This window comes from Mustela erminea, chromosome 4, assembly GCF_009829155.1.
Source record: "Mustela erminea isolate mMusErm1 chromosome 4, mMusErm1.Pri, whole genome shotgun sequence".
In the NCBI taxonomy this organism is placed as follows: domain Eukaryota; kingdom Metazoa; phylum Chordata; class Mammalia; order Carnivora; family Mustelidae; genus Mustela; species Mustela erminea.
The window spans coordinates 21,798,040-21,817,437 of NC_045617.1; the positions used below are offsets into that span (position 1 = coordinate 21,798,040).

The window sequence follows — 19,398 nt, forward strand, 5'->3', positions numbered from 1 at the left end:
AAGTAGGCAGAGGCAGGCAGAGAGAAGGGGAAGCAGGCTCCCTGCTGAGCAGAGAGCCCGTTGCGGGGCTTGATCCCAGGACCCTGAGATCATGACCTGAGCTGAAGGCAGAGGCTTAACCCACTGAGCCACCCAGGTGCCCCGCACAATTTTTTTTTTTTTTTTTTAACAGGGTTCCAGCTCAGGCACTTAGGAAGAAAATAATAAAATTATTAAAATGGGTAAACAATTTTTCTCTTGCCTCATTGATCGATTTGTATGTCTGTCTTGCCTGTTACACTATAGGAAATGAAGACAAGGGCTTTAGCCATAGTGCACAAAGCATGGACTTTGGAGTTAGGCAGATCTCTTTAAATCCAAACTGCTGTTCTTTCCAGATGTTTGGTTTTGGTTAAGTTACTTTTATAACACTGGCCGTCAGGTTTCATGTAAATCAGAGTGTTGTTAGAAGGTTTAAACGAGAGAAAAGCATGTATATCCTACACACAAAAAGTATCCAGTAGAAATTTTGCTTCCTCTTTCTTATATCCCACAGAGTTTTACGTTTAAAAGACGTTTAAAATAGCAAGTTGAGCATGTTAGTGTTAAATCTGAACCCTGGTTAAGGAATGCCCGAGGCAGGCGTGTTTATAAGGCTTTGCCCTCGAACAGCGAAAGTTGTTGCTAAGTAATTTATCAAGCAGCTGCCTGGTACGTGCCAAGGGCTAAGGTTTCACTTGCGGATCTGGTCTGTCTTATGATTTTCTTCTTATTATCAGGGTCCAGCTTCTACTCTGTGAGGGCCTATGCCTTATTCTCTATATTTATGGGACCTCTTCTCCACACCTTTTTTTTTTTTTTAATCAGTGGGAATGAGAGTCATTACCTTATACTCCCTGCTTTTCTAAAAAACCTCAAACACGTATTCTAGGCATGGGTAAGTATAGAGATTATTAAATCTCTTTCCTTCTTTTGTCACATATTTACTGAGTACCTACTGTGCTAGGGTAGAAAAAACCAGAATTAATACATGATTCCTGCCCCTCAATAGTTACAAAAAAAAGCACATTCCAAATTATATTTAATTACTTCATGATAAGATATTTACTTTTGTTTACTGTTTTATATTTTACTGTTTAAAATGATCCCATTTTGAAAACACACACATACGTGTGGAAAAAGAATTTGAAGGGTATGCACCAAGAGGGGGCAGAGCTTATCTCAGAGGAGGGGTATTTTTTTTTCTTTCATTTTGCTTATCTGGATTGTCTAAATTTTCAAAGATTTCACTAGAAAATGCATCATTGCCCCCTGCTTGCGAACAGAAGAGTGACCCCCTCTCTTCCTCTTTGCATTCAGCTTTTGCGAGAATTGAAGCACCCTAACGTGATCGCCTTGCAGAAGGTGTTCCTTTCTCACAGTGACAGGAAGGTGTGGCTGCTCTTTGATTATGCGGAACATGATTTGTGGGTAAGTCTAAACTCGCCTTATTTTTAGGACTCTTCATCTAGGTACGGAGAAACAGATGTACATAATGCTGCGTATTGCTAATGCACGTGAAGGAAAACTTGCTTTGTTGACCAGAGTTTAAAATAAGTATTATATGCAAATGCAGATTTAAGAGAACTCAAGCAATAAACGCTGTCATATACTGAGAAGATGGTATTTGTAACATTCAGAAATGTCACTTCAAAAGTGTTAATGTGTGTGAGACTAATTTTAGGCAAGTCATCAAAGACAGTTTACTGATAGTGTGTAGTGAAAATTGCTTTCTTTTGTGGTACACACACTAGTTCAAATTTCACCAGTTATGTACTTGTGAATAATTTCCCTTTCTAAGTTAAGGTTCAGTCTCTTGCAGCATTTTGCCAATTATATAGAAGTATATATGTATAGCTTTATGAATGTTAGCCAAAAACTCTAATTCCAAATTTTTTATGTTAGAAATCAGGGTATTTAAACATTTTACCCAAGGAGTTGCTAAAAGTAAAAGATATTCAGACATGGCAGTAAGTCCAAATTTTTGGTAGTTAAGTTTTGACTTAACATAGTGTGGCGTGTCATTTATAAATATGGCACATCTGTTTTGGAGAAACTTTAACAGACTTACAGGTCTTGAAGGAACGTGAAGAATTTATACTATTATAGGATATTGACAAGAATGTCCAGTGAATTTTTCTCCTGACTGATCATAAAAATTATGTTTTCTCCATTTCTCTGTATCCTTTATACTTTTCCCAAGATTTATTTGATAACATTCATTTTGAATATCAGTGATGTGAGGAAAAAACCTGTAGCATGTTGGAGTATCAGGTCCTGTAGACCTGTTGTTTGTAACATGATGGTCCCCAGCTGCATGTGCCTGGTGAGCACCGGAAGTGTAGCTGGTCTAAATTGAGATACGCTATAAATATAAAATACATACTGACTTTTGGAGACTTAGTAGGAAAAAAATGAAAAATATCTCATTAATATGTTTTATATTGACTATATGTTGACATGATAATGTTTTTAATATGCTTTGTTAAAATACATTACGTTAATTTTACTTGTTTCTTTTTTTTTTGATGTGGCTATAAAATGTTGAAAGTTGAAAGTTCATACTATATATATATTTTGGACACTGTTGCAATAGTATAAACCCTAATTTTCTATTAGTTCTTTAAATAAAGTATATATTGTTGAACAGTTTATTAAAAAAAATAGCAAGAAAGCAATGTTAATAGCTTAAAATTTTTCCATGCTATCTGACCATTTTAAAGTTAGTGGAGCAATGTTACCAGTGTCGTTTAATAGGGGCTTAAATGGCCTTTAATACCCATTATGTCATGTTTTGCATCGGGGTGAGGTGGAGATGTAGATGCAGGTTTGGGGGACAGGTAGCATTTCTTCCCTATCATTATAATGTTTCCATGACCTACAAAATAGCATATGGACGTAAACATATGAATATGTTGATGTAGTTGTATTTATTTCAGTGGGATTGGATTTCCCATTTTTCTCTCCCTCCTCCTTCCCAGTTATTTCCTATTAAATATTAACTACTAGGAATGTAACCTAATTTCACGCTGTGCCAAAGAAGGTAGAACTTTCTAATAATTCAAATGTACGTATAGTCAGTGACATTACACAAATGCTCTAAGTGCTAACTTTTTATAGTATGGTAAACATATAGAGGCATTTGGGTGGCTTAGTCAGTAGAGCATACAACTCTTGATCTTGGGGTTGTGAGTTCCAGCCCCATGTGTGGCATGGAGTTTCCTTTAAAAAAAAAAAAAAAGAACAGTAAAGATTCAGAGGGTCTTCTCTTTTTTTAGTCTTTCATCCTGTCAATAGAGAATACAACTAGTGCTATTTTTATGTAAGCTTTTAAGTATCAATGCTTTTTATCTTTTAGTTTTATTTAATGAAAATCTTGATGGTTTCAATAAATCTAGTCATTAGACCCCCAATAACATTGTCACATTGACTGACCACCAATACAGGTTCTATTTGGTTGACCTTAATATTCAAATTATTTTTCTTTGCGTCATTATTGGCATTGAATAAGTAATTTTTAAATGTGGAGAGTTTATTGTAGACTTGTGTTTTATTGATATAAATATTAGCATATACTATATATTATTTTGAATGTTTTATTTTTTTTAATTTTTAGCATATTATTAAGTTTCACCGTGCATCAAAAGCAAATAAAAAGCCCATGCAGTTGCCAAGATCTATGGTTAAATCATTACTTTACCAGATTCTTGATGGTATCCATTACCTCCATGCAAATTGGGTGCTTCACAGAGATCTGGTAAGTATGTTTTTTTAAATTGATCAATACGATTTTTTACCTTCTCTTAAAAAATATTTTTTCCTCTTAGTGCAATTATTATAAACATTATTGTAGAAAATTTTGAAAACACATATAAGCAAAAGGGAAGGAAATAAAATCACCCATAAACCTGCAGTTAAAAGATTACCATTATGAACATTTGGTGTTTCATTGTATTTATGCATGGCTATAAAATGTGCGGTTTTCAACAAATGATTGGTATAATCTTAATGGAATAGTCATATGTGAAATAAGTACCTTTCAATCCATTTTTTTATATTACTGCTCATTATTAGTAAAAACATTAATAATTAAAGATTGAGTTCTCATTGTTTTTTTTTTCCTTAAGAGCTAAATTGAAATAATGACATTGCATCCAGTGAACAGAATGTTATCAGTATTATCAATAAATGTTATCAGTATTATCAACAAATCAAATGTTTGATTTTACCTTTTTTTCAGTACACATGTAACAAACATTTATTAATGTCAAATTCTGGTTATCTTTGCATTATTGTCACGTTAGTTTGTGTTGGGGAGATCTTTTTGGTTTGTTCAAGAGAAAACATGGTTACTGAATAGTTACTGAATCGTAATACCCATGAGTTTATAATTGGAAATTTTATTCCCCAACTCTCCTCAGAGAAGTGGTTCCATGATCATTATTTCTTAGGCTTTTGGCAATTCTAGGGATATGGTAGGGATAAATCTAGGTCAACTCAGTTTTGCTAATTGAGGAGAAGTATTTGTTATAGAGAGGAGTGAATATATAAGGACATCTAGTTAGTACCCCTTGCTGTCTGACTTGACATCTCTTGCTGTGACATTGAAGTTAAGTTGAAGCCTAATGAAGGTAACCACAAAGAGGGACTTCCCAATTCAGTAGATGCATTTCACCTCCTAAATTTGAACTGTTCCCGAAGACTTTCACCTGGTCATTTTACTCTAAACCACAGAATCAGCACATTTTTACATGGGTACATGAGGTCATTCCAGTTCAAAACCTTCTTCATAAATTTTTTTTTAATATTAATTTGCTGTGTGCTTAATATAACTGATGTGAGTTATTTTTGAGTTCATAATCATGTTTGAATCATTGATCAGAATCTTTTATTGAAGATTAATTTCAGCTCTTCTCTTTTTTTCACAAAGTTGTATATTTTATTCTGAATAGCATAGATTAACAGATTTTATTTCTGATCTTGTCAGGTGAGTATCCACCTGTACTAAAACTCAGTATGACTAGGACTCAGTTTTCTTCTAGTCGGTTTGCTGCTGCTTTCATGTCTATTTTATTTATGGGATCACCCTCCTCTCAACCTAGAAGGTTCTTTTACCCCTTGCAGACCCTTGCAACTACATCTAGACCTTGCCTAGTGTTGTTGGTTTCACCTCTGAAATATCTCTTCCATTTGGCCATTTCCATCCCTAGTGCCTCATTCTCAGTTCAGGCCTTTATTATCTCTTCCTTGAAGGATAGTACTAGCCTCTCAACTTGTCTCCTTGCACTCTCTTTCCCTTCCATCCACTTCGGACCATCTAAATAACTACACAGCCCCTGTTCAAGAACTTTGAAATAGTTCCTCATTGCTTACAAACTGAAGCTCTAGTTCCTTATTGGGCTTTCCAGGTCATAACAGATATAGCTCCAACTGCCTTTAGAATTTTTCTTTTTTATTTATTTTTTCTTTCTTTCTTTTTTTCTTTTTTAATTTTTATTTATTTATTTGACAGAGATCACAAGTAGGCAGAGAGGCAGGCAGAGAGAGAGAGAGGAAGAAGCAGGCTCCCTGCTTGAGCAGAGAGCCCGATGCGGGGATCGATCCCAGGTCCCTGAGATCATGACCTGAGCCAAAGGCAGAGGCTTTAACCCACTGAGCCATCCAGGCACCCCTAGAATTTTTCTTTATACCTATCATCTTTCATTTACACTGTACCATTAAACCATTGATTGTTCCTTGTGTCCGGAGATTTCCTGCTTCAGTGGCCTTTACTTATGACCCCGTCTCTTCATATTCAAATACTACCTGTCTTTGAGGACTTGGACAAATGTTAAAATTTATCCTCGTTTCCATTCCTACTTGGAAATAATCTTTCCTTCTTGCTGGTTGCTATTGTACTTCTTTACTTCTCTTATGATACTTATCTGTTAGTATGGTAGCAGTATATACAGGTGCCTTAGAACATCTTCTAGACTATATACTTCTTGAGAGAGCCTGGTCTATGATTCATTTTGGCATGCTAGTAGTACCTGAGTACACAATAGGTACTGAGTAAATATTTCCTCAGTGAGTGAATGTGAGTAAGAATACTGATTATTATGGTATGCTTTTGGATCAAGTAACGTATTTATATCTTTCAGCACACTGTCTATAATAAACACTTATTATGACCTTGTATGTTTAAAGCATGAGGGATGGGGACAGTACAGAGATGACTGCGTGGAAGAGCTTCTCCTCAGGACTTTACTCTGAGAGAAGAAATCTGCCATGGGCACAAACAGCTGCGCTATAAACTAGATGAGAAAGAATGTGATTGTGGCTATGTGACAGGCACAGACCACATGCTCCTCAAGGTTAGAAGAGGCTATGAGGGGCAGAAGGAAAAAGGAAAGCTTCACAGAACTGCCACGTGAGCCAGACATTGAAGGATAAGTAGAATCGAAATAGAGACTTGAGGAAGTGAAGCTTGAGTCTGGCACCTAAGACCTCTCTCGGCTATACTGATATCATAAGTAGAGATTTGAGAAAGGAGGGTAACCTAAGGGAGTGTTGGGTGTAAAAACTTCTGAGGGGAGAAAGCTCTTGAATTGTCCCAGAAAGAGTATGGAGTTCTGTCTGATTCCAATATGGATAAGCTAAATTGTGGTAGTATGTGGTTAAGACCAGAAAGATACTGGTTAGAGCCTGATCAAGGAAGCCAAAGATACCAGCCTAGAGAGATTTTATTTATTTATTTTTCAAGATTTATTTATTTATTTGAGACACACACACACACACACACACACACACACACACACACACAGAGCGAGCACAAGCAGGGGGAGAAGTAGGCTCCCTGTCTTACCAGGGAGGCTGATGTGGGTCTCGGTCCCAGGACCCTGGGATCATGACCTGAGCCAAAAGGCAGATGCTTAACCATCTGAGCCACCCAGGCACCCTGGGAGTTTGTTCTTAAGTGCTGAAAGTTTGCAAGCAGCAGGGGTGCCTGGCTGGCTCAGTGGGTAGTACATGCAACTTTTGATCTCAGGGTTGCAAGTTCAAGCCTTGCATGTGGTGTACTTAAAAAACTTAAAAAAAAAAAAAATTGGGAACAACAGAATGAATATATTTTTCCCCAGAATGAAAAATTTTTTCCCATTAAAGAAGCCACTTTTATTATTACCTCAACCATAGCATGATGTTGAAAAAAATATATTCTGAATGTGTTTTTGACCTTGTATAGCACATTCATAATTTGCATTCACTGAATGCCTCTTCTCTTTAAGTAAGTAACTAATATATTTGAAACTTTGAATCAGTGAGACTGCCCCATGTCAGCCTGCTTAGTTCTTGTCAGTGATGCTGAATCCTGATACTTGGACCGTATTGTCATGGATCTGCCAAAGTATTTTTAGGAGTAGAAGATTTAAATTGTATGTTTACTTTAGATGTATTCTGTAGTCAGTATAGAAATATGAAGTATATAAAATATGAATGTGGTGTTAAAAACTTGGTGGATCGGGCTCTCTGCTCAGCAGGGAGCCTGTTTCCCCCCCCATCTCTCTCTGCCTGCCTCTCTGCCTACTTGTGATCTCTGTCTGTCGAATAAATAAATAAAAATCTTTAAAAAAAAAACATGATGAGGACATTTGAAAATTTTTTGTGTGTGTGAACCTATTTTAATAGAGTTGTGTTTTAGTCAGGAGTGTTTTTTTTTTTAATGCTTTATTTCCTATTGCTGTAAAAAATTTTGCCTTATACTATTTGTTGGTTACCATTGTTTCAGAGTATGTACCATCTCTAAATTTTCATTTGACGTGAGAAACCTGCAAGATCCGTACAATCAAAGGCATTAAATATAAATTTGCAATGTAATAGTATAACACCCCAAATTTTCTTTAAAAAAAAAAAAGTAAATAAAAAAGTCAGTGTTTTGGACTCTACAAACAGAGGCATTATATCATCAAAGAAGATTGGGGTTTTTTATTGTGATTGATTACATATCTGAAATAGTATTTAGTTGTGTCATTTGGATCCCAGAATTTAAAACAGAAATAGAGAATTTAAATGAAGTCACTAAAAAGATTACTTATATTAAGGAATTGCTTTAAAAGGAAAGGAGGGGAGGAGCTAAAGATATTCATCTTGGCTGAGAGACAGCGAAGTAGAGACATGAGTCTATAAATATTTGGAACTTGTAAACACCAAGGGAAGAAAGATGTATTTTAATTTTACAGCAGGATATAGCTAAGAGTAAGAAGATGAAATATAGGATGACTCACTTTTATTAGATGACTATTCTCGTAGGCTGGAAGGGTGCCAAGATACTGTTTATCCCTTTTTCAAAATTAGGAGCTTCTGGGGAGCAAGGATCATATCTTACTAATTTTTGTATTCCTAGTGTTGGTATATTGTTTGTGTTTTAAGTTAGGACTTGAATTGCATTTCAGCAAAGCATCTGGCAATTGCTTATTATTCTTTATCAAAGAGAGAAATACTAGCTAAGTCATAGTGTGGCTAGGTTTTATGGCTCCTTAGTTTCTCAGTATTTCTACTGGATCAGTGGCGTAAACTGAACTATAAGTTAAACTATCTCTGTCACTTTCATTTCTCAGTATCTAACACATGATAAATGCTAGGTCTTTACGGAATGAAAGATCTGAGTAAACCCCCCAGGGCCCTGACCTGCTCTGTCTTTTAAAAAAATATTTGTGGGGGCACCTGGGTAGCTCTGCCTTTGGCTCAGGTCATGATTTCAGGGTCCTGGGATGGAGTCCTGCATCGGGCTCTCTGCTCAGCAGGGAGCCTGCTTCCCCCTCTCTCTCTCTGCCTGCCTCTCTGCCTACTTGTGATCTCTGTCTGCCAAATAAATAAATAAAATCTTAAAAAATATATTTGTGAGCTCCCATCCTAAAACTCTTTAACTTCGGGTTTGAATGTGGTAGTTATCATTCACAGTAGTGGGTGAATTTGTACTCTTTTGAAGTCTATGGGCACAAGTAACTATATTATCTGCAAACATGGTACATGGAAAATTTGTAAGATCTAGTTGTAGGAGAAGATAATTTTGTGTCCAGTAATCTTTTGAGTTTAGTTATTGGTTAACATCTACTAAACATTTTAGGATGGTCAAAAAGTCACTTTGGTTATAGACTTAAGGACTTGTTTGTTCTATTAGAGGTTAATAGTAATAATAATAATAATAATAATAAACTTGCCAATACTTAGAGTCAGATATAGTTCAGTTGATTAAAGAAAATGGTACCATAGATATTCTAGCTACAGAGAAATGTGTAATATATGATTCTGGATACTTTGTCATACTGACAGAGAGCTATATAGTCTTGGTTTGTTACTTTTTTCCGTGACACCAGCTTGTTCAGGCAGAATACTTGATTTTCAACAGTATTTTCGATTGTTTATGACCTGTTGGCTGTGTATGTTTTAAGTCTGTATTAGTTACTGACTGCTGTATGACAAATTGCCCCAAACTTAGTTGCTTTAAATATGCTTAAACAACATTTATCATCTCACAGCTTCTGTGGGTCAGGAATCTCCGTGTGGCTTATTTGGATCCTTTGTTTCAGAGTCTCCTTAAAAGATTGCCATCATCTCAAGCCTTGACTAGGAAGCATCTTGTCCACGTGGTTGTTGGCAGGATTCATTTCCTCATGAGCTGATAGGTGGAGGCCTCCCTTGGTTCTTTGCCATGTAGGCTTCTGCACATGGCAGTTTTCTTCACCAGAGTGAGCCAACAAAAAGGCAAGAGAGTGTGTGTTAGCAAGACGGAAGTCAAAGTGTTCTGTTATTGAATCATGAAAGGGACATCCCATTACTGTTGCCGTCTCCTGTTCACTAGAAGTCATTTGTGCAGCCCACACTCTGGGGTGCGGGGGAGTGATTACACAAGGGTGTGTGTGCTGTGCGGCAGTGGACGGGGGGGAGTATATATTGGGAACCATGTCCAGTGCTGCTTACCATGACCTCTAAAGAGGCTTTTATGTTAGTTATGTTATGTTATGTTATGTTATGTTATGTTATGTTATGTTATGTGACCATACAGTACATCATTAGTTTTTGATGTAGTGTTTGTCATTCATTGTTTGCGTGTAACACCCAGTGCTCCATGCAATCTGTGCCCTCCTTAATACCCATCACCGGGCTCACCCATCCTCCTACCCCCTCCCCTCTGAAACCCTCAGTTTGTTTCTTGGAATCCACAGTCTCTCATGGTTCATCTCCCCCTCCGATATCCCCGCTACATTTTTCCCTTCCTTCTCCCAATGTCCTCCGTGCTATTCTCAAAGAGTCTTTTACATGGTATTTGGATCCTGTTTATTTAGTGGAAACATAAGAAAGTGCAGAAGTCCCTTCTTTCATGTATCGTTTTCTCCATGTTGAAAAGTGGCTTGAGTGGCAAGAGTTTGGGGATAGTTCTGGTTCTAAAGAGCTAAAAGATATTATAATGAACTAGTTATCCCTTCCCTTTTACAAACATTCTTCAGTGATTTGTTTTCAGCATTTGGTATATATTCCTTACATTTTGCATCCTCTCCTGTCCCCTCCATTCCTTCCCCATTATTGAAGCACAGGTGTAATCTGTTTAATTCTGGATGATGTGTTCAATTAAGATCCAGGATTTCTTCACTTTGAATGTACCTAGAGATCCCATCTTTGTTGTACAGTCTGAGGCCTATGCTTATCACTTCTACTTTCTTATTTCTATTTTTCATGCATTTGTGTCAAATGAAGGCAAAAATGCAAAGAAGAATTTAAATTTCCCAGTACCAAAATTTGGTAGTGCTGCTGAGTTGTAACAGGTGGCTGAGAAGCAGTAAAAGGACACCATGTGGAGGCATGAAATACTATAGTCCTTTAACTAAGAGAGAGCATTTGAAGGCACTTTAGGAACATCACTGTATGAAAGACCAATATACAAAAGTCAAAGATGGCCTCTGTTTCCACTCAGCTGGAGAAGAAGTATTGTACTGTTCATCTTTGTGAAGGTTTGATTAAAATAAGGGCTCGGTGGTTGGAGAATTTTCTAGAAATCTCTGTATGCAGCACAGCTTCTCTCTGTGCTAAACAGGGCCCAACAAGGTGAATGTTTTATACCACAATGAACCCCCTTAAAATATCATTGCAGCCATAATGCTGGTGTTTTGAAGAATTTTAGTAATGTTTTAGAGTTTAGCCTTGCTTAGTTCTTATGAAATGGGAGCTTTGAGATCTTAGACTTAAAAAAATTTATTTCTAAGATAGCTAATCTTGATCTGTAAGCCCCAGCTTACTCATTTATAAAATGAGAATAATGATAGGTACTTTGTACAATTGTTAGTCTCCCAGTCTTAGCACAAGAATTCCTGAATTCCTCCTAATTTCCCTCTGTAGAAGCTTCTGGATCCCGTCAGTAATCCAAGGATGCCCTTTCTTTTAATTTGTTCTTCCCCATAATTCCTTTCGCCTAAAACTATAGCCCCTTCAGCTTTACAATATAGAGCCCTATTAGAAACATGTGAACATGCTTCTTGGTGTTATTCTTTAAAAAAAAAAAAAAGTAAGCTGTGTTTCACCCTGTTTATATTTAAACAGTGCTAATATTTTTTGCCGAGTCTTCATATTTAAAAATATCAGTTAAAAAAGGTTGCTTAAGTGAAATCAAAATGAGTAAGAGCCTCAAATAACTTACTTTTCCTTCTAATAGTCATGCTGATTGAATGACTTCCTTTTATTATTTTTTATTTGGTTTATTAAGTTAACATGCTACTTGAAGAATTATGGCAGAAAGTAGCATTTATTTAATATGACTTAATCACCATAATTTCTTTTAGAATGCAGAGCTAACAATGAAAAAGGAAAATATGGCTTGCGTATTTTCTGACTTGCGATTTTAGGTGACCTTGGACGATTGCAGATCTTGTCATGGTGAATCATATTGGGGATCCTGCTGGTGACCTTTGGTCCTTTACTAGTTCTTGGGGCTGAGTCCTGGAGAGTCTGTAGCTTAGCAGTTCATGTCTGCAGCCCGAAGGCCTTTGATGGTAGTGAGGTCTCCCCTGTGCAGTGACTCCCATTCTGCCTGTATGTAAGGCCTTGTAAAGATGAGGCGAGATAATGTTTCTTAAGGTGCTCTGGATACCTTAAGATGTGAGAAAGTATTATTGAGGTGTTTTCTAGATATGGACTCTGATTGTCCTTTTCTTTCTTTCTTTTTTTTTTTTTTTTTAAGAGTGTGTGAGTCGGATAGGGGGCAGAGGGAGAGAGAGAGAGAATTTTAAGCAGGTTCAATGCCTAGCATGGAGCCGGACGTGGGGCTCGATCTCACAACCCTGAGATCATGACCTGCGCTAAAATCAAGAGTTGGACACTTGGCCGGCTGAGCTACCCAAGTACCCCTGGGCTGTGGTTTTTTTTTTTTTTTTGCCATGACAGGTTTTTCCGTCATGCATACCCATACCCCAGTCACAGGAGCTTTCTGCACAGTCCTACACATCTGTCGGTGTGAGCTGGAGTGAAATGCTGCACCATCTGTTCCATAGACAGGTGATACACACTAAGAATCACACTTCCAAGAGGGCCCACTTCATAGGGGTTGAGACCTCTTCAGGTTCAGCTCAGGGACAGGCTCCTATGATGATCCCTGACTTCTGCATGAAGTTTTAGTAGCCTGTACTGATATCTGTATCTAGAGGGTGGTTTGCCAAACTAACTCCAAAGTTGCCGAGAGGCAATAGTCAAGATCTGTTCCACAGTGGCAGCAATGGCAGGACTGGTTAAGAACCAAGAGCTACAGACAGGAGCCCCAACACTTTGAGGCCTGCATTTAAAACTGAAGAATCATTTCAGGTATCTTATTTCATTAAATTAGTATTACTGTGGTAGCATTCACAAACAATAACATGTATCCATTTTAGTTAGAAATTGATCACTTTGGACAAATGCATATACCAGGGTAATCACTACTACAAGCATCCTATGTGACTAGCACTCATCCCTCATTGAGAATGATGGTGTATTCATCAAAAGGGGATCTGACATGCACGGACTGATGATTTATTTCATTGGGAGATTGCGTATGATGATTATTTTGGGTGACCATATTCTCAACTAAGCACTCATCTGAGTAGAAGGCTTCTAGAGGTGAGGGCCATAAATCAAGAGTTGTGCATTTTCCAGATGTGGTTTTGTTCTCATAACCCCAGTCTGTGGTGCATTTCTGAGAGACTTGAGTTCTGATCCCGCCTGGGTCTGCCAGTGTCAGGGAGACATGGGATTTGGGTAAGGCTGTAGGTCTTTCACCTGCCTGTCTTCATGAGTCACAAGAGGGGGCTCAGTTTCATAATTTCTACCTCTGACCTTTTTCCCCCCCAAACCAAAGGCTGCCCCTATTTATTGCTGAACCAGCAGAGAACAGTCATCCACCCTCCCCTATAAAACATGTCTATTGTTGAGGTAGGCCTGATGTTTATAGAGTGATAGGATGGGGGCACGTGATCTGCGTGCGTGCAGCGTGAGCACGTGACCCGCGTGCAGCGCGAGCACGTGCTGTCTTTTGCGCCGTCCCTTCTAGACCCAGCTTGGCTCTTCTGTTTACTCTTGGAGCTGCTCCAGATTTTATCACCAGTTTTCATCCAAATGCCAGGGGGCATGGGACGACTCTGCTTTTGCTCCCCAGTCAGGAAGCGCTTGATCCTGAAAAGTCTGGTGAGAAGACGTGGCCGGGAGCAGTCAACCGCACATACCACCATGGCGGAGAAACGGAGCGAGGAGCGGGGCCTTTGCCATTCTTAGTGTCTCATGATAGTAAGACTGAATTATTTGACTTAAATATGAATGCCACAGATGTAAATAGAAAACTTCTTCCTACCGGCATGGCTCCTCTGAGGACAGACTGTACTCGTTAATGAGAAGGATAGAATCTGAGTGTCTTTGTAGCATTAGTCCTGGCATTGCCATCAGTGTAGGATTTATCTTGATTGTACTCTTAGTGACCTTGCAGTTAGTTAGCTAAGTAGTCTTCTAGATACCTGTTGTTTGTCTTGCATTAAGCTTTTCATAATGGCTGCTTTTTATTGGTTCTTGTTAGAGAAAAGAAAACCTTATCTCTGCTGTCCAGGCCTGTAACCACTCCTAAAAGGCAAAAACAAAGAAGTGCATTGTTAACTGTTGTGCCGGCTGGGTTGGCAGGCATTGTTTACTGTGAACACCAAGGTTTGATGAACAGAGGTTATTCAGATTAACCTATTACAGATGCCTCCAGATCATTTTAAGGCAAAATGAAATGAATCACAGCATTTAATACTGCAGACGGCTCCTGAGCTACAGATAGCCTGCATCTCGTTGTAGATAAATAATTTTGAACTGGAAAGGCATTTCTGCTTAGAAACAGCAGTTCGAACAGTGGTTAGGTTCTCTGAATACAAAGGCCTGTTTCACCCACAATATAGCTAAAGTAGGAAGCTTATAGAACTATGGAACCTAATTGTCATTGTAAGTAGATGGTTCATTTATAACTGAATTTCTGTGGGGGAAGTGGTGGCTCACAGACTCAGAATATTTGCTTTACAGACAGATTTTGATCTTCTAATATGTACCAGGAGCTATGCTGGGCACTGGGACTATGCACATAAATGAAATACAGTCCGCTCCCTCAGTGAAGGCAGGGCGGGGAAGAAACACAGACGGATCATCACATAACAACAAGGCTTAAAAACATGATGGAGGGGCCTGGGTTGGTTAAGTGTCTGCCTTCGGCTCAGGGCTTGATCTCCAGGTCCTGGGATCCAGCTCTGCGTTGGGCTCCTGTCTCAAGGAGGAATCTGCTGCTTCCTCTTCCTCTTCCTCTTCCCGTCCCCTCCCCCCATGCATGTGCTCTCTCTCAAATAAATAAATAAAATCTTAAAAAAAAAAAAAAGACATTATGAGATATAGTCAGGGATCTGCTATGTGTAAGGTAGTGAACACAGGAGGACGTCTGACCAGTTGGGATGGGGGCGGTCTGAGAGCACTCACACTGAGCTGACTCTGATGGAGGAATAGAAATTTATAAAACGAAAAGGGGGAGGTGCAGGGCAGCATTCCAGGTAGTAGGAGCATGGGGTAAGAAACTGCAAGTATGTTGGTATCATTGGAACGAAGCGAGAAGTAGTGAATGACGAAGCAGAAAGGAAGAGTAAGGACCCGACTGTGGTGATTCTTCACCATCATGTTCGGAAGTGTGGATTTCACCTGTGACCGCTTGGAGCTGAGCTGGTCAGGTTTTTGCTTAACAGAGACCACTCAGACAGGGATTTGGAGAATTGGTGTGAGGGTGCCGGGATGGCAGATACATAATCAGGTGGTGGTGAAGTCACAAAGATCTGGCAGAGGTAATCAAGATAAACAGGAGCGGAAATAGTAGCTGAATATTTAGAAAGGGAGATAATCAGATCTGAGAATTCGATTTGAGGGATAAAGGACAGGGTGTTCAGACTTCTGAACTGAGAAAGGAATACCAGAAAAAGAGGCAGTAAAAAATCTGGTTGAACAAGTGGAGATGACTTTGGAGACAGCCAGCCTACCGTTGACCTAACTCTAAGCTATATCGACGATTAGAGACCTGTGGTTATAGATTTGAGTGTCATTAGCATATGCATGGTTGCTGAAACTCTAAAATAAACTAAAATTGGGATTTAAAAAAAAAAAAAAAACCTCTATGGGTTTTTACCAGTATCTCAAAGTAGAATGTTCCTATGAAATCTTTTGTAGGCTGAAATGGAGTAAAGAAATGGTAACCATTAATTTTTATGGAAGTTTTTGAGCTTTCCTAGAGCCAAGAAATAACCTCCCTCAGGCGTTGCTGATGCCTTAGGACACATCTTGCTACCAGATGCACATCATAAATCCCGAGAAAGCCCAGATGCTCATAGTTGCAAGCCGTGGTAGGTTGATGCTGAGTCCTGCGTGGGGAAAGGAGCTGGCGGGCCATTCTCCCTGCGCGGGACCCACGGCCACCATGAGGGCTCCTGTGCAACAAAGCTGATCACGATCTTCGCGTCTCACCTTTTTTGTAAAAGCGAAATCTTCGTATTTCTTTCAGTTAGAAAAAGCAGATATTGCTTTTTTTATACTATCAAGAAGGTTGTTTTAAGGCATAAGCAGTTATGTTAAACTGAGGCTCTTAGCAAATGACCGTTGTCTTTGCTAAGGAAACAAAGCACATATATCTCACTCGTTCTTTGCGCAATTTGTTTCAACACAGAATCTTTTTTGTTCAGGGTGAACAATAGAAAACGGTATAAAGAACATAAAGGGAAGGTTTCCTCCCGGGAATGTACTTCCATATCAAATGTGAGGAGAGTGGTGCCACTAGTATATTGAAGTAAAAGAATAGTTCTAGCCATCCATATGAAGCCCGCGGTATTCATTGTTCGGAAATGAGCCTGACTGATACTCTGATTGGTTTTGTCCCTATTATTCAGGATTGTAGACAATTGTGTTTGTGTTTTCCTGTCTTCTTTATTGGTGCTGGTAAGAGTCATCTTGTGGCTTCATATTTTTGTTGCAAATGTCCTGGGGTGGGGAGTACAAAGAAAATATAGCAAAGGACAATTGTGTATCTTTAGGCTGTTCTTTTATGAGGTGCCAATTAACTAAAATAAATTTAAACCTGTGGGGAGAAAATTGATTCTATAGACGGAGAAAGCAAATCCAAAGTACATGCAAAGCATCCTGAATGTAACTTCAGAATTAGCTAAATTTTGCTAAAATGCTGATTATTTCGAGAATAGTTTCTAAGTAATCACATTGTCACATGACCTCCCTGACTTTTGCCTTTAAAGTACAATTTAAACGAATCGAACCCTGTAGCCTTGATTTGTCTATCCGATTTTATTGCTGATAACTTAAATTGGATGCGAGGCATCCAATTCCTGCCATTTCTGCTGTTGCTATGGTAACAAAAGTGTGCAAACCCAGCAGTATCACTTTCTTTCACAGCTGGCATTTTGTGTTCACAGTAAGAGGAGTTTTAGTAAAGCGTCGTCCGTGTTAATTGGGATGTAAGTAGGTCAGAACAACTTTGGTATCCTCTCTAAGTTCTTTCAGGTTGTGCGTGGGTGTGGGCGCGTGTGCTTGAGCTGCAGTTGGCTTAATTTTTTTTTTTTAAAGCATATACTTTCACTTAAAGTAATCACTATTAAAGTTAGTCTTTTGAAAATGAAGCATAGTATCTGTAAATGTGACTTGGTTTGGAACCTTGAGGATCAGGTGGCGCTCTGAGACTTGCCCCAGACCTGGAGGCCCTTGAGTATTTCAAGGAAATGATTGATATGAAAATGCTTTGAAAATGTAAACGCATTTTAATGATGCTTATAATATTTATTTTGTTGTTATCATTGTTATTTTGAAACAATCACATATCTTGTGACCTGAATATTTATTTACTTGTTCTGGCGGGGGGCCATGTAATCACAGTTAAGGGGTGCGTATTTAAAAATGACTTCCTGTGCAATTCTGGGTCTTAACTTGACTATGGCAGCCTTTCTCTGTGGATACCGCCAAGCCCTGGGTTCCTTTCTTAGGTTGTACCAAAGAGCTTATAGCCACTGCTCGCCTCAACCATGTCATTGCCTCTGCCCTCACCTCACGCTCTACAGGGGGACCCCACACTTAGAGCTTCCATAGGCTTCAAGAGTATCTTCTATTAAAGGTATTCCTTACAAACTTCGGTACCGGCTAGAATCCTCTTTTCTCTGTCTCTCTCTGTAACCTCATTCCATTGTGGTGCTCACATTCCCTGTTTCTATAGAGCACGACCGCACAAACTTCTGAGAGTTAGCTGGCAGTGATCGGAGACCAGCTTCCTGCTCTTCTCCCATTCAAAGGCTCATAATCTATTTTCATTTCTTATGTGAAGCAGCTTTGCTTCTGCATCACATACTTTGTGTTTTTATCTTACAGATTTATTTTGAAAGGGTTTAAGCTCAAAATTTAGGAATTACAAATAATGTAGCAAAGGGTATGTAAGGTGGTTTATTTGATAATTTGATAATTTTTAAGTTTTGTTAATTTAAGTAATCTTTGTACCCAGTGGGGGGGCTTGAACTCATGACTCCAAGATCAAGAGTTGCATGCCCTTCTGACTGAGCCAGCCAGACCCCTGAAGAATTTTTATATCTCGGAGAGTCTATTCCTACTAAGGCCTTCAACAGTATACTCTAATTCTGCCTTTACCTTCTTTCTGCTTATTAGGGTCTCATTTATGGTGTCTGTAAATGGGCAGAAGTTGTCTCTTCCCATCTTTCATTCTGTTGCACCTAAAGACCACCTCTTCCTTTTCAAGCCCTCTTAGCTTCTAGAACCCTAATGCTGTTTTCTTTCCTTAGTTGCTCCTTCACAGGGTTTTTCGTTGGCTTGTTTTCCTCAAAGCACCTTTTATTTCTCTCAGCATTATTTATTTTTTTATTAAAAAGTACTGTTTCGGGCGCCTGGGTGGCTCAGTGGGTTAAGCCGCTGCCTTCGGCTCAGGTCATGATCTCAGGGTCCTGGGATCGAGTCCCGCATCGGGCTCTCTGCTCAGCAGGGAGCCTGCTTCCCTCTCTCTCTCTCTCTCTGCCTGCCTCTCCATCTACTTGTGATTTCTCTCTGTCAAATAAATAAATAAAATCTTTAAAAAAAAAAAAAAGTACTGTTTCTTGGGGCACTTGTGTGGCTCGGTGGGTTAAGACTCTGCCTTTGGCTCAGGTCATGATCTCAGGGTCCTGGAATCGAGCCCCACATCAGGCTCTCTGCTCAGCAGGGAGCCTGCTTCCTCCTCTCTTTCTCTCCCTCTCTGCCTGCCTCTCCACCTACTTGTGATCTCTGTCTGTCAAATAAATAAAATCTTAAGAAAATAAAAAAAAAAACTGTTTCTCTAATGTATACCAAAAAATACAAAGTCAAACATTATAGAAATGTGTGTTACAGAAAATGATAGTCTCTCCATATCCTTCTATCAGAGATTTGGCAAAATGGCAAAATCCATATTGTACAACCTATGAGAATTATGGGTAGGACAAAAGGTAATATATAATAGAGTGATGTGAATTCTAGTCATGTAAAACCTTGTCTTTCCAAGTTCCTGCGTCATTCTGTATGACTGATAATCTTCACTGTATCTCTCCACTGGTTCTCCTGTGCTAACTCTCCTACTGTCTCATTGACTCCAGCCACATTGACCTCTTCGCTTCTTCTCCAGTTAGCCAGCCTGCAAGTTCACCAAGGCTTCTCCTCACTGCTCTGCACCATGACCTTGCCCTTCTGCAAATCTCGTGGGAGCCCTCACCTACTCTCAGAGCATGTACCAGACGGTGCTCGAGAACCTACCGAATTCTGGTATTCCGATGACTTGTGCCAAAAGCAGAACCATCGGGAACAGCAAGC

General features: G+C 39.0%; 1 protein-coding gene across 4 annotated transcripts in view; it reads left to right on the forward strand.

Moving 5' to 3' along the window:
• CDK19 (cyclin dependent kinase 19) overlaps positions 1-19,398 on the forward strand; it is a 168,528-nt gene that overhangs the window by 117,778 nt on the left and 31,352 nt on the right. For all 4 annotated transcript variants that reach the window (XM_032338802.1, XM_032338803.1, XM_032338804.1 and 1 more), the window contains 2 exons: positions 1,339-1,449; positions 3,635-3,775. In XM_032338802.1, coding sequence (XP_032194693.1) covers positions 1,339-1,449; positions 3,635-3,775 — 252 coding nt within the window. The remainder of the gene's footprint in view (positions 1-1,338; positions 1,450-3,634; positions 3,776-19,398) is intronic.